This window comes from Aotus nancymaae, unplaced genomic scaffold (genome assembly GCF_030222135.1).
Source record: "Aotus nancymaae isolate 86718 unplaced genomic scaffold, 86718_ANA_hifiasm-v0.15.2.pri h1tg000030l, whole genome shotgun sequence".
Classification (NCBI taxonomy): Eukaryota; Metazoa; Chordata; class Mammalia; order Primates; family Aotidae; genus Aotus; species Aotus nancymaae.
The window spans coordinates 36,487,916-36,502,911 of record NW_026988443.1 but is presented as its reverse complement, the minus strand read 5'-3'; the positions used below and the strand labels follow the sequence as shown (position 1 = coordinate 36,502,911).

Here is a 14,996-nt window from a genome sequence, read left to right as displayed (position 1 = left end):
AGGTGGTATCAGAAGCCATACATGCAAATGAAACTACCATAGGAAGTGTAAGTAGAACTTGCAGGAGAATGCAGAGAATTTGAGGGTAAAGGGAATGCTGGCATATAGGAGGTTAGGTAGAGAATAATAAAGAAATCATCAAAAAGGGAGGAAAGGGACTTAGAGCAAGTGGCTGACATAAGCAGAAGTTGAAAGGGAAAAAGGTGGAAGAGACAGAATTAGGGGAAATAGGGGAACCAGAGAAGGTAAGAAAAAAAGCGGGGCTCTGTGGCTCACGCCTATAATCCCGGCACTCTGGGAGGCCCAGGCAGGCAGATCACTTGAGATCAGGAGTTCAAGACCAGCCTGGTCAACATGGTGAAACCCCACGTCTACTAAAAAATACACAAATTAACTGGGCGTGGTGGTGCATGCCTGTAATCCTGGCTACTCGGGAGGCTGAAACAGGAGAATTGCTTGAACCTGCGGAGTGCGGGTTGCAGTGAGCTGAGATCACGCCATTGCACTCCAACCCGGGTGACAGAGTGAAACTCCATCACTCTCCCCGACAAAAAAAAGAAAAAAGGGAAAAGATCAGGAGAGGAGATGATAAATTTGTTTTCTTTCAAAACATGCCAAATTTAAAGTTTAAGGCTAAAATTCTGGAAATATGAGTCAGGAGTTCATAAGAATGTCAGGCAGACATAACCGCGATTTGCCAAGCCTCACACAGAGGAGATAATTAATACCACGGGAGCAGGTATGACTTTGGCTACAAATGCAGCCAAATAAGAAGGTGAAGTAAGGACAGAGTCAGAGATTACCTCAGAGGAAGGATAGGAAGAAGAACCTGGAGGAGTCAAGGACACAGAAATGGGGAGAAGGATGGAAATGCAGTATCCTGCAAGGCTAACTAGGCCATGAGAAGAAGGAAAATATGATCAGCAATGCTGGAGCAGAAGTCAAGCTCTGGTGATTAGAAGGACACCAGTGATCCTGAGAGAGCAGTTTCAGCAGCCTGGTGGAAGCCATTGGATGTCCAATAGTGCCACATCCTGGGTAAGCAGTAGCACATGTAGAACTAAGTCAGCACGAAGCCTGGACCAGAGCAAGCCAACAATTAAGTCACTACGGAACAAAGGAGCTTCCAACAGCTCGGCCATGTCACTCTGCCCTTTCTATGCAAATGACCCCAGCAAAAAGAACAGCAAAGTTAAGTACCTAAGAGAGTAGGCAGATTGGGACAATCCTATTGTGTCCAACTACTGGCCATGAAAAGGAGAGGACATTTGACCCACACGGTTAGTTCACTCATGGCTCATTCACTCATTAACATTGTGTTAGGCCTAACATACTCAGAGACTGAGAAGAGGCACATGGTCATAAACAGAGACTTGGTTCCTGCCTACAAGCAGCTTGCAGTATAGTTGGGGTGGATTTCCATGCCATCAGAATATTCCCCAGTCAAAACAGAGACTTGGTTCCTGCCTACAAGCAGCTTGCAGTAGAGTTGGGGTGGATTTCCATGCCATCAGAATATTCCCCAGTCAAAACAGAGACTTGGTTCCTGCCTACAAGCAGCTTGCAGTATAGTTGGGGTGGATTTCCATGCCATCGGAATATTCCCCAGTCAAAACACTCCATCTATAACACCTGATGCAATCACTGTTCAAACTTTCACAAAATTATGTGCCCGCTTTTTACATCAGCAAATGTCCCCATGTATCATGCGGTTTTAGTTTTATCTTTACCTACTACAGAGACGTATAAAAAGCGCAGTACCTTTTATGTTTCCCTGTAGTAGGTAAAGGTAAAATTAAAACCGCATGATACGCGGGGACATTTGCTGATGTAAAAGCGTCTGGTAGACTGGATTATAGGCCCATGAAGGACCATCCTTTCAACATCAACCATCACTTCGTTGCTCATGCTTCTCCAGCATCTATCTACAAACCTAACCAAGTTCTATTTCATTATTTTCAACTTCCAGTGACAGTTCGCTTGAACTACCCTTCAGACTCAGTTCCGAAGTCAAACTTAGCACACGGTATTTCTCAAATCATCACCCTCTGCAATCATCCCTATCCCTGTCTATGGTACCCTTATTTCATCATCCCTCATAAGCATCTTCTACACCCAATCAATTTCCAAGCTGTGTATTAAGCAGAGTCGTGGGCACATAATAGACATTGTGGATTCAGTGGACACGTTTTATATCCTGGGTAACCTTTGTGGGCTAATACCAACTATGGATCTAACACACACTTCTAATGACAGTGGTTAAGAGGATGGCTTTTGGTGAGAGATGGATCTGATCTGGATTTACTCCAATCTGTGCTACTTAGGATCTCAGTGACTTTGGACACATTTCCTTGTTTACAAATGTAAGTTATTAGGGTTGTGAGAATCAAATATAAAATGCATGTAAAGCTCAGAGCACAGAGATGTTATTTGTCTTAGTCTCTTGGTCCACTACCGATGTTTATCCATCTAAATAATCTAACGTGAAATCCAAAGGAGTCCAAATCCCAAGATGATACAGGTGGTATTCAACTTGAGAACCTTAGCTGGACTATTTAATAATTGCAAGAAGGGAGCATAAAATGTTTTCAATGAAAACAGATCTCACTTCTTCTCCTAGATCCATCCTCCAGTGTATTCAGTTTTGAAAATTTCAAATAAAAATTATCTAATGCAGGAAGCTTCACTGAGTGCTAGCTGCATTCATAGTAGCTACTTAGCCAATTAGGCGAGAATACCTTCCCACTTTCCCTCTGGAAAGCTACTTTTAGATCCTTAACGAGGTCCCTCGTTTTTGTCAAGCTTTCCCCAGCCCCACACACAAGATCTATGCCCAACTGGGATCCACTTTGGGAACTAACCACAAAAGATGTTTCTTCTCTGCCCCATCACACAGCCACAGTTAGGTGTGGCCATGTCTTCCCCAGTGGTCCATGAAGCCCCGAGGTGTCTGCCCTGTGCACAGTAGATGCTGAATCAGTACTCAGTATTTCAGATGGTTGAGAAAGACTGGAGGGGGCAGGATAAAAGGCCAGAGGATAGAAAATTAAAGTTACTTGTGCATCTCCTACCAAACTTAGAGGTAGGCTGAGAAGGACAATGCATAACCTCAGAGGAGGGGGAAGGAACTCCAGTGAATGTGCATCCAAGGTCAAAGAAAAGTAGAAATTTTGGTCCCATCACTTGGCAATAATTGCATGGTCTTAACATTTTCTTCCTCCTTTGCTTCTGGAAAATGCATGGCACGTACTGGGCCCTCAATGAGTAGGTACTGAATGAATAAATGAGTGCTGCTTCTCTCTTGTTCTTTTTGTTCCTTCATGTTCTTCCTAACTGCTCAAGCTTTCCCCTCACCACCCCAATACAGTCACACACTCTCTCTCTCTCTCTCTCTCTCTCTCTCTCTCTCTCTCTCTCTCTCATCTGCTATCTGCTAACTCCACCTGTAGTAGTATAAGGTATGTAGGCCTGTCTGTGTGTGTGTGTGTGTGTGTGTGTGTGTATCATTTTTCATTTACAAAGGAGAAAACAGAAGTTCCAAAGTCCAAAACTGAGCACCAAAGTTTACACAGCTGTCCATACAGCTTGTAATACAGTTGGAGCAGATAAGGTCCTGTTCCCCCAGAACCCTTCCATGTTTGCATGCCTCAGTCTCTGGTGCACTTTGACTCCCCACAGCCAGCAGCTGCGACTCTTTACCCAAAGGACACCCAGTAGGCCAGAACTCATTTGCCAGTCAGTGTCCATGTGGTACCAGAAGTACATGGAGTTAAGTCTCCCTCCAACCCACCATCAAGGGGAACCAGGGGTGGCTGCTCTTAACTAATGATTGACAGGTGGGAAGGCATAAAGACTACCGCTCTCCAGGGCCCAGTCGGCACAGCTCTGATGTGTGAGGCACACTACCCCACATCTACCTGGGGTGATTAATCCCAAGTGACCTTCAGAGGACTTCTCAATGTCGCACCCTTGCCCGGCCTCTTCCTTTTCCCTGTCCATCTTCTCTGGAAACCCTGGTAATAAATCTTTTGCACAAATCCTTGCAGAAACCACCACCTCTTGGGACCCAGCCTAAGGCAAGGGAGGTGTAGGATTCAAACCCAAGCCTGTCTGTCTTCAAACTTTTTCCCACTATGCTGTGGTTGAGATGTTATTACAATCACACTAGTCTGCTCTTTGTTCATTTTACAGTTATACATTTAAAATGCATGACACAACTCCGTCTCTACTGAAAATATAAAAATTATCCAGGTGTGGTGGTAGGTGCCTGTAATCCCAGGTACTTGGGAGGCTGAGGCAGGAGAATCACTTGAACCTGGGAGGTAGAGGTTGCAGTGAGCTGAGATCATGCCACTGCACTCCAGCCTAGGCAACAGAGAGGGACTGCATCTCAAAAAATAAAATAAAATAAAATAATAAAATAAAATGCATCACGCATACATTTAAAAACTTCGAATGGCCACTCTGACTTCAGGCATCTTGAAGACAAATATGTATTCAAACACTCTATGCTTGCTTACTTTTTCTTACTATAATTATATCGTCTCTGGGCAAAAGACCTTTGAATATCTTAGCAAAATAAAATAAAGGGCTCAAAGCCGAGAGAAAAAGGTTATTTTTGAACTTGTCTTTGTAATTGCCTCTCGCCTGGGTCCATAATTAAATTTAAACTAAAAAGAACTTTAGTTATTGAATGTTCTCTTTTAAGTATTTTTATTATATGAGTAATGTAATGACAATAGAGAAATGTGAAATCAAGGGGAGAAAAAAACACCCAAATACTCTAATCCAGTCATTTACCAACTATGTCCTTTATAAACGATGTCCTTTCATTTAGAAACTATTTCCAGTACACTAGTCCAACCATATACAAACTGTTTTCTTCCAGCTTTTCTCGCAGCTTTTCTCGCAGCCCAGGGAGCCACGCATTTGACGTGGCTGCAGTCCTGCTTCAACCCTGGGGTTTCCCGTGTGTTTGCCATTGGCCCAAGCGGTTTTCATGTAACACAGTTCTCGTGGCTGTCATTTTTAATGGTTGCACATTGTTATACCCAGAGGATGTACCATATATTATCACCCTTTTGGCTGCTTTTGATGTTTAATATTAATCTTATTAAGTAATAAGATTGTGTTGAACGTGCCGTTTTGTTTTTGCTTCTACTCTTTTTTTCCTATGTCAGATCATACCTTTAAAAGAAATTTCCAAGACTCGAATTATCAGATAAAGGAACAGTGTTTATAGCTTTTGATACACACTGCCACTTTTTCTCCAGTACTGCTCCATCAAAATATGTACTAATCTGTGTTATCATAAGCCAACATGAAACAAAAGTATTCCAAACTCAGCGTGGTTTCTCATTCTTTCACGAGTTCTGGTTTAACAAAATGAATTCATTTTAAATTTCTCGATTCCATACAAAGGTCTTGAAATTTTCTGTAGAATGTTATGAGCCCATAGCCTCCCTCATAAAAATGATGGGGAACTTGAAAATGAGACAGAATGTGAAAATGACATTTCGGTCATCCTTAAATATATGTAGTGCTCATTTTAATTCTAAGCTTTCTTAATTGCTAAGCATTTCATGTAGGGATTAGTCCTCGAGCTTGAGTTGCCTAATTGATTCAATCATCCTCACTCGACACTAAATAGGACACCTTTCCATGGCCGATGTGGGCTCACTGAGTTGGGTGCATATTTTGTGAGCATGAATTTACGCCTGCACCTTGAAACGCAGAGGATAAGGAATGTTGACAAGAAAAACAAGCAAGAAGGGATTCCCATTTTCTCAGCTGTCCTGTGGTTTGCCTGAGTCCATCCTAAGGTTCCATAACAGAACAGGACACAGAACAGGACAATTGAGACTCTCTTAAAATTTTTACCAAGCCACAAAGCCATTTGAGAGTTCTACTAAAAAAAGTGGTAAACCCAGCCAGCCTCCCAGAAACATCATTTGGGTGACACCAGACGTGCTTGCAGATAAACATTTCATTGCCTGAATTTTCTCCCTTTAAACTTTCGAAAGTTAATTTAAAGAAGCTCATTTTCTGTGGCACTTCAAACCCAGCAAGCGCTAACTTGCATTTTGTTTCAAGAAAGCATTTTACTTTAACCCAATAACATATTCTGTTTCTCTGTAAATTGTCAAAACTCCTGATTTTCTTACAACCACATCCCATTCTTGCCTTCACCCTGAGGATCATAGTCAGAGGGCTGATGATCTCCCACAAATGATTCCACAGTCGATTTTTTTTTTAAGTTGGCAGCGCTTTCTGGGTTAGGATAACTCTGGGTAATCCTAATTAGAGCCCTATCCAAGCTTAAACTCCATAACCGAACAAACCAGTTTTACAACTCAAAGGAATTTAATTTGGTCTCACACTTGCAGTAGGGAAATACACACACACACACACACACACACACACACACACACATACAAACACACACACACACACAAACTGGCAGCTCAGCTAACAGGCAACTGAATGTTGGACACACTGCCAGCTTGATCCAATTAAGAAACATCAGAGGTCTAATGACTTAAAGAGAAACGGTTCAGACAGAACACAAGGTTCTTGACAGCAGCCAAGCAAACTGCAAATCTCCAGCTCAGGTAAGTGAATCCTTCAATATTTCGAAACAGCCAGGGACCAGTAGAACCGGACTTGTACGCTTTCTTCCATACCTAGGGAAGAAGAATCCAGGTGGAGAACCTGGCCAAACATTGATCTCAGAACAAAACTCCATTTAAACCTAAGAAAAAAAATCTATGGGACATTCCTAGGTACAAAAGAACACATGAAATATTGCCATTTTGCCTATTAATATTTATTCCTGGGAAATTAACAAAAATCATCGCCTGGGTGCACTTCATCCTCTCCTTCCCTCCCACTACCAGCCCCTTCAAATGCACCTCCTGGAAAAAAACGGAACCAAAACAATGTCATAAAAAACACTTGGGCGAGGGTTTTCATTTACTCCATGCCAAGTATTTTATTTTTAAGCCTGATTTGACCAAGTCCGGCTCAGGCAAAGCAAGTTTCAGATCCTGCTGTCGGTGAAAATTGCAGCGCCGCCATCTGCTTACCTGTCACCAGGACTGCCTTTTGATCCACAGGTAACAACTCTTGGCCAGATAAGTAAGTATACATGAGGAAACACGACAGAGAGAAGAGGATCAAGCCCCAAAAAGGGGACAGGATGAGCAGGCAGACTGCACAGAGGCCTGCCAGGCAGATCATCCAGCTCGGCACCGGCCTCGGGCTCTTCTTGTATTTGCAAAGAACTGTCCCACACAGTACCGTGGGGATAGCCAGGCAGATCCATGTTGTCTCCGAGAAAAAAGTGCTCATTCTCAGCGACTTGCTGCACCTTCAAGTGTTCAGGACCAGTGAGTCTAGTGGGCAAAGGCTGGCTGGAGGCAGCCTGAGTTATATGAACAGAGAGGCAAGAAGGGAGGGGAGAAAGCAGCCCCAGCCCCTTTCAACTGAGCATAGATTAAGCATAATCATACAGGCACATATTCCCAGTGGGCAGTTTAAACCAGTGTGCACTTCAACATAAATACCAAGGCACTTCCTATTTGACCGCTCTCCCCCCTCCCCACCCCCTGCACACACAACACGTGCACGTACTCACCCACAAACATCTTCTATTTTTTTTTTTTTGACAGTCCACCTCTGGAGAGATGACTAATTGGATAATAATTGACAGAATTCGAACTGCACGGAGAACAACAGGAAAATCCTCTAGCTGACAGGAAAATACTGTCTTCTTCAAGAGCCTGCAGTGTGTCTGGGTGTTGAGTCCTTTTTCTGACTCAGGAGTGAGAGAGTGTGTGTGTGTGTGTGTGTGTGTGTGTGTGTAAATCAGGCAATCGATGAAGTTTGGAAAATAGATTCTGGAAGAGAAGGCATCTCTGATCTGGTGCATGGCTTCAGGACTCCTACAAATCCCAACTGAGGCAGGCTGAAGGGCTGGATGGAGAGGGACTATGGAAGTAGAGGAAGGTATTCCTTGGCAGAGGAAAGTGCTTTGGTCTTGCCAGAGGGGAAACCTGCCAGGGAGAGATAATAATGACAATTAACTAATAGCGGCTAATATCTGTCGGTACTTGTTTGTGGCAGAGGCTGTGTGTAGCTGCTCATTTGTTCGTTCTCTTTATTGCGAGCATATTCTATGCCAGCCTCCATTCACTGGGACTTGCCTCATTCTCCTTGAATATAATATCCTTATGAAGTTGGTTCTAGTATTATAGTAATTGTACAGGTGAGAAAACTAGGGCACAGAGAGGATAAGAGACTTAGTCAAGATCACACAGCAGTGGAGTCTTATAGCCTGATCTCAGAGCTTTATGCTCTTAAGCACTCTATTCCACTGCCTGCTTTAGGCAAAGAATTAAAAAAAAAAATTAGTACATTATGTGCTAGCTCTTTCCTACTTTCACCCCATTTCAACCTTATAAAACCCTTTGAGGTGGGTATTATTATTATGGTCAGTTTACAGAGAGAAAAACTGAGGTTGGGAAAAAATAAGTCCCTTACTCACAAGTGGCTTAAAAGCCAGCACTCTGCAGTTGCAGCACCACTGACCAGTGCTGAGCCCAAGGGAGGCACAGCACCTGGGCTCAAGGTGTGTCCCACGTGGGCCACGTGCCCAGCTGGAGGGAGGCAGTGTTCTGATGAAGGTTGGGGGTTGACAAAGCTGGAGAGAAACATTGTCTATTTGAGGTCAGTTTCCCTGTATTCAAATCTAATCTTAGCTCCACCACTTAATAATTATGTAGTCTTGGGTGGGTCACTTCAGCTCCCTAGACCTTCATCCCTTCACCTATAAAATAATATCATATCCTGCCTGGAACAGTACAAGGAACCTCATAAATGCTAGTGATTCATGCTTTTTTAAACAGGAGGAGAATGAAGAATAAGAGGAAGCCTTGTAAAACAAAGTGTCCATTGGAATAAAGACTTGTCCCAAAACATTTGCTGGAGTTAAACGAGGGGCAGGAAGAGGAGGGGAGAGAATGCCTTTTGTGGATGATGTTGGGGAGGCACGTCTTGGGAAGGAACGGACCCAGCCCCATATCCCCTGTAAAGGGAGGTGAGGCAGAGCCCACCTGGCCTGACAGCCAACTCAAGACCCAAAGGAGAAGGGGTGGGAAGCAGTGTCGGGAACCATTACTGTGCTGTGGTGTTGTGGGGCTGGAGAACAAGGCAGTTATGAGGGTCTACGTGGAGTGATGGCAACTCTTGTCTGCCCTCCCAGACACATAAACATTTGAGTCAAGGAGATGTTACCAGCTCCTGGCCGGGAAGCTTCGGGGTGGGGATCTGGAATTGTCTTTGGCTAGCCCTGAACTCTCCCCTGCCTCCACAGACCCCATTCCTCCCTGGGTGCCATCTGAGCCCCAGAGCGCCTCTCACAATCCTGGTGGCCTCACCAGCGCGGAACATCCTGGCTGTTAGCTCTGGTCCAAAAATAACTTCCAGGTGGGAAGGCAGGACTAGTTGTGACTCTTTGCTGAGAGTCTTGGTATTTTGTCAGTGGCTCCCACATCTGGGCTGGACCAAACACCTGTGCAGGTTTCCTACCAAGTGCATGCGCACCTGAAAGGAGGTGACTTTTCTCCAGGAGGCAGCCCCTGTGACTTACCAGACTTGCTCTGTCCTGGGGCTCCCAATATGCTATTTCCTACTACCAGCAGAGGGACCATTTTGAAATTGCCTTCTGAAAACAAAACATCCTACCCTAAAGGAAGGATCGCCCAATCTGACCAAAAAAAAAAAAAAAAAAATGCTGAGAATCCTCCAGTGTACAGATTCTTTTGCTCAAGAATTTGTGAGCCAAAGCCACCCTCAGGCCACACAGAAGTCCCAAGAAGGATGCTCCCTGAGCCCTGATGATGAAGGTGCTGGACAGCATTAAGAACATGAGCTTTCAAGTGTCACAGCCTTTTAACTTGAGTTCAAATCCTGGCTTAGCTGTGAGGCATGGGGCAAGTTACCTGCCCTTCCTAAGCCTCAGTTTCCCCCCTATGAAATGGGGGTAGGAGGAGTCCTGCTTCCAAGGGCTGTTTTGAAAAGTGAATGGCATCGTTCCTGCATTGTCCCTGGCACTGACAGGCACGCCTAGATGGCAGGCACCTTTCTCATTGTCGGGAGTACCCACTGCTTCTTAGCCTTTTTCTTCTGGGCTGAGAGAGAGGTTCTGGCCAGTCACCTCCTCACTCATTTATTTCTTCTTTCGGTTCAGCACACAGCTGTTTCCCTTGTCATCCTTCAGATATCTGCTTAAACATCACCTCCTGTCACCCAACCTGAACATCTTCTATCAGCCCACCTTATTCATTTCCTTAATTGCACTTAGCTCAATCCACAATTATATATTTCCTTTGCTCATTCTAAGAATATTTTCCATCTCCCCTACTAGACCATAAACTTCTTGAGGGCAGGAACCTTATCTGTTTATTGTTTTTCCTTTACTGTTCACCAAATGCCCAGTCCAGTGCCTGACACATCACATATACATAATTAATATTTGTGGGATGAAGATAGGAAGGAACACATCTCTATTTAGAGCCTTCTAGGTGGCTACTTCTGTGCCAGCTGTGGAGGGATTCAGCAGTGAATACTATAGACCCAGTTCCTGGCCTTGCAGAGTTGAGGACCCAGTGCTTCCAGGATGCCTGCTGCAGGAGCAGGGACTAGTGGGGGTGCAAGGTGGTAGAAAAGAAGGCTGTTTACCAGTAGGGGAACATATGGAATGCTAGACTCTCCAGGTGAGAATGAGCCAAATCCTTTATGAGCCCTGAATGTCCTCATCCTAACCTCAGGGTCAGTCCAGCTGAAAGCTACCATTGAATGATGATGTTCTCCATCCTACTGAGCTAAATCATGTCCCTTATTTGTCCTTGCCATTGTGTCCTGAAGCTATTCTCGAGGCCATCATGGCTTGACTAGTGTCCCATTTCTGGCAAGTTGGCTCTCAGCCTTCCAGGGAAAAGGTGCCAATTGGACCAGCTTATTCTTGCTATTGATGCCAGTGGGTCATTGTGCCATTTCCTACTACCAGCAGAGGGGCCTTTTTGAAATTGCCTTCTGAAAACAAAACATCTTACCCAAAAGAAACGATTGCCCAACGTGGGAAAAAAAAAATGCTGAGAATCCTCCAACGTACTCTTTCTTAGAATCCGTGGATCTTGAGTTTAGAAGTTGAAGAAGGAACTTCCCATCTAAAATGGGGATTGTCTCTGTAACATCCCCACCAAGTGGTCATCTTGTCTATTGCCAGAGCATCTCTGAGAACAGGCACCTCACTGCCTCTGAAGGCTGATTTTCCCGTTCAAAGTTGCTCGGGATATTAGAACATTCTCCTCTAGGCCAAATTCATCTTGACATTTGTCTTCCCTCTCCACGTGGAGTCAGAGAATGTCTTGTTCTCTATCTTTCAGATATTTGAAAGATATTTCAGAGCGCAAACGTTTTTAAAATCACACTGTTATATAACTGAAGAACATTTTGCTATGGTGAGGGTTGCATAATGATGGCATGATTTGCCAAGCAGAGAATGACTGTGTGTGGATGTCATAGTGACCGAAAGTTCAGGATATAGACAAGGTGGTACAAGCCGTAACAGATCATCTCAGGGAAATCACAGAGATCTTGTTGGTAACATGAGTTTTTTTGTTTGTCTATTTTTTTTTTTTTTTTTTTTTTTGCTTTTTGAGCATTAGGGTGATAACTAACTTTCTAAGTGTTTGTGATTGTGCAAATATCATGTATTATATATTTATCTATTTCATACAGTGGGCAGGGTGGAGAAACCAAGAGAAGATGACTAGAAGTTGGGGCTGTACCATGTCTTTTTTCTGTCTTTGAAATAGTATGTGGTAAAGATGTCTAAACTCCTCGATTATCACAAATTCCAAGTAAGTCAGACCTCTTTTTTTTTCGTATAGTGTTTCAAGGATCTTCAGCTGCTTCTTAGAATGGCATTCAATTACTTACATCTCCCCTGAAAGATTAGGCCTGGAACTGGGCACAATATTTTCAGTACAGTGCAAAGAACATAGAATAGAATAAGATTATCACCTCTCCTAGCCTTGAAGCTATATTTTTGCTTATGTGACCAAAGACTTATTTGCTTTTTTAACAAAAGTGACCTATTATTGATTGTCACGGTGTTTGTTGTCAAATAAAATTCCACTTTTTATAGTTTCTGTGTCACTTTAATTTTTTATAGTAAAATTTCATACACATGTGGAGAAATTATCCAAAATATAAGTAAATATTCATTCATCCATAGTGATACAAATACATGATCAGCTCAGTGGATGAGAAGAGACAAATCTCACATGCTGAAGGATTCTAAATAATGGACATAAACCTTTTTGCCTCAAGGACTTGGAGTGTAACTCTCAATTCAGTTTGAGCTACACATGGTAACTTTCTTCCAGAGTGCAGTATGAAAACAGAGAAAGCAAGCATCTTTACCAAAGACAAACCTGAGTAACACTACCTCAGCCAGGTAGGGAAGGTCAGCAATGGCAAATCATGTTGATAGTACGATGTGATAAAAATGGCACCTTTATCATCGCAGAACATTCTACAAAATACCCAACAAGTATTGGGTCAAGGTCATCAAAAAACAAGGAAATTCTGAGAAACAGGCACAGCCAAAAAAAGCCCAAGGAGAGGTGATGACTAAATGTAATGTGGGAACCTGGGACAGAAAAGAGACATCAGGTAAAAACCTAGGAAATCCGAATACAGTATAGACTTTAGATAATAAGAGTTTATCAGTATTGGTTCATTCATTGTGACAAATGCCTCACTATGAGATCAGATGGTACTTTGCATTTTAATTTGGTATGTAACCAGGGCTTTTGGAGAGTGATGTGTGTGTGCATGTGTGTGTCTGTCTGTCTTGGGGTGTGTATATGTGTACATACCTGTATGTGTGTACATGTGTACAGGTGTATATGTGTGTAGGTGTACCTGTATATGTCTGTGTGTGTGTGGGAGTGTATATGTGTATGTATGCATAGATATGTGGGTATGTTGGTGTGTGTGTACATGTGTACATGTATGTTTATGTGAACATGTGTAGAGGTGTGTATCACTGGGTGTAAGTGTGGGGTGTGGGGAGCATGTGAAGAGCGTGTGGGGGTGTCTCCATTCATATGTGGGTGCGTGTGTGAGTGTGTGCACATGCATGTGTAGATATGTGTAGGGGTGTTGTACATGTGCATACATGCATAGGTGTGTGGATGTGCATGTGCCCAGGTATATCTGTATATTCATATGTGTCCTGGGGTGAATATATGTGTATTATGTGCATGTTTGTATGTATATTGTAGATATGTCTGTCTCTGTAACTGTGTCAGTATATGTCTGTGCATGTGTGTATATATGTAGATGCATATATCTCTGTGTGTAGCTGTATGTGTGTATGTGTATATGCATGTAGATGTGTACATGTATCTTTCTGTATCTGTGTGTAGGTATATGTGTGTGTGCATGTGTATACATATATATATATAGATGTGTACATCTCTGTATCTGTGTGTAGGTATATGTATGTGTGTGCATGTGTATATGTGTGTGTGTATGGGTACATCTCTATCTGTGTGTAGGTATATGTGTGTATGTACATGTGTGTGCATATATATAGGTGTGTACATCTCTGTATCTGTGTGTAGGTATAGGTGGGTATGTGCATATGTGTGTATATATATAGATGTGTACATCTCTGTATCTGTATGTGCATGTGTATATATATATAGATAGATGTGTACATCTCTGTATCTGTGTATATGTGCATGTGTGTGTATATATACATATATGGATGTGTGCATCTCTGTATCTGTGTGTAGGTGTATGTGCACATATGTATATATATAGATGGGCACATCTCTGTATCTGTGTGCAGGTATATGTGTATATGTGCATGTGTGTATATACATAGATGTGTGTGTGTCTCTCTGTATCTGTGTGTAGGTATGTGTGTATATGTAGATGTATACATGTATCTCTGTGTCTGTGTAGGTATATGTGTGTGTGTGCATGTGTATATATGTAGATGTGTAGTGTATCTCTCTGTATCTGTGTGTAGGGATGTGTGTGCATGTGTGTATGTGTTTGCATGTGTTTGTGCACACACATGCACTGCCAGTGAGTAAACCAGTCAGTCCACTTCCAACAAGGAGGCCTACTCCCAGCTGCCGGACCAGAGGAAGGCTGTTGGAGGTGGATGTGGGTTCCCTCCTTGCTCTTTTATGGCTCTGAAGCCCAGTTGCTAAGCATCTCCTTGGGCTTTGCAGTCTGTAAACTGGGAATAATATTAATAGTTTCTCCCTCATTGTGTCCTTAGGAAGGTCATGTGAGGTACACACTGGTCAAATGTTAAGTACAGTGTCTGGTCCAGAGTTCTCATTCAATAACACTTGACTTCAGGAACCTCCTCCAGACCAATGCGTCAGAAATCATCCTGACTTGCATGTTGTTTACCCTTCCTATGACCTTTCTGTTTGTGGAGATCACTCCTAAGCCAACTTTGCCTTTATCTGCCACTTATGATTGTAAATCCAAGAATGAAGCAGTGAGGGTAGGGTGAGACAATCTACTGAAATTAAACAGTAACAGATTTATCGGATGATTGGCTTTTAGTCCACTCCCTGATTCATCAATTATTTACTAAATGTTTATTCTGGGCCAATAGATAGAGATACAGACCCCTCTTTGTCCTTGAGGCTTGCACGTGCGTGAGGAGTAAGGCATGCTCCTGCATGCATTGTCCTTGTGTTTCATGCACAGTGAATCAGTGAATTCTGTTAGTAAAAAACAGATTGAAAGATCCCCGAGCTCTATTTTAATTTATTCACTTGAATATTGACAATGATTCTCCATCTACACAACTTTACTTCTCCTAAATACATTAAGAGATCAACGTATATAAAAATATGTCTGCCCATGTGTCCCAGTATTTCTCTCTCTCTCTC

The 14,996-nt window shown here is 42.9% G+C and overlaps 1 protein-coding gene across 1 annotated transcript in view; it reads right to left on the bottom strand.

Moving 5' to 3' along the window:
* The window catches only part of HSD17B2 (hydroxysteroid 17-beta dehydrogenase 2), a 73,032-nt gene extending 65,480 nt beyond the window's left edge, over window positions 1-7,552 (bottom strand). The window contains exon 1 of the mRNA XM_012466160.3: window positions 7,086-7,552. Coding sequence (XP_012321583.1) covers window positions 7,086-7,350 — 265 coding nt within the window. The 5' untranslated portion in view covers window positions 7,351-7,552. The remainder of the gene's footprint in view (window positions 1-7,085) is intronic.
* Between the last annotated feature and the right edge of the window lie 7,444 nt (window positions 7,553-14,996).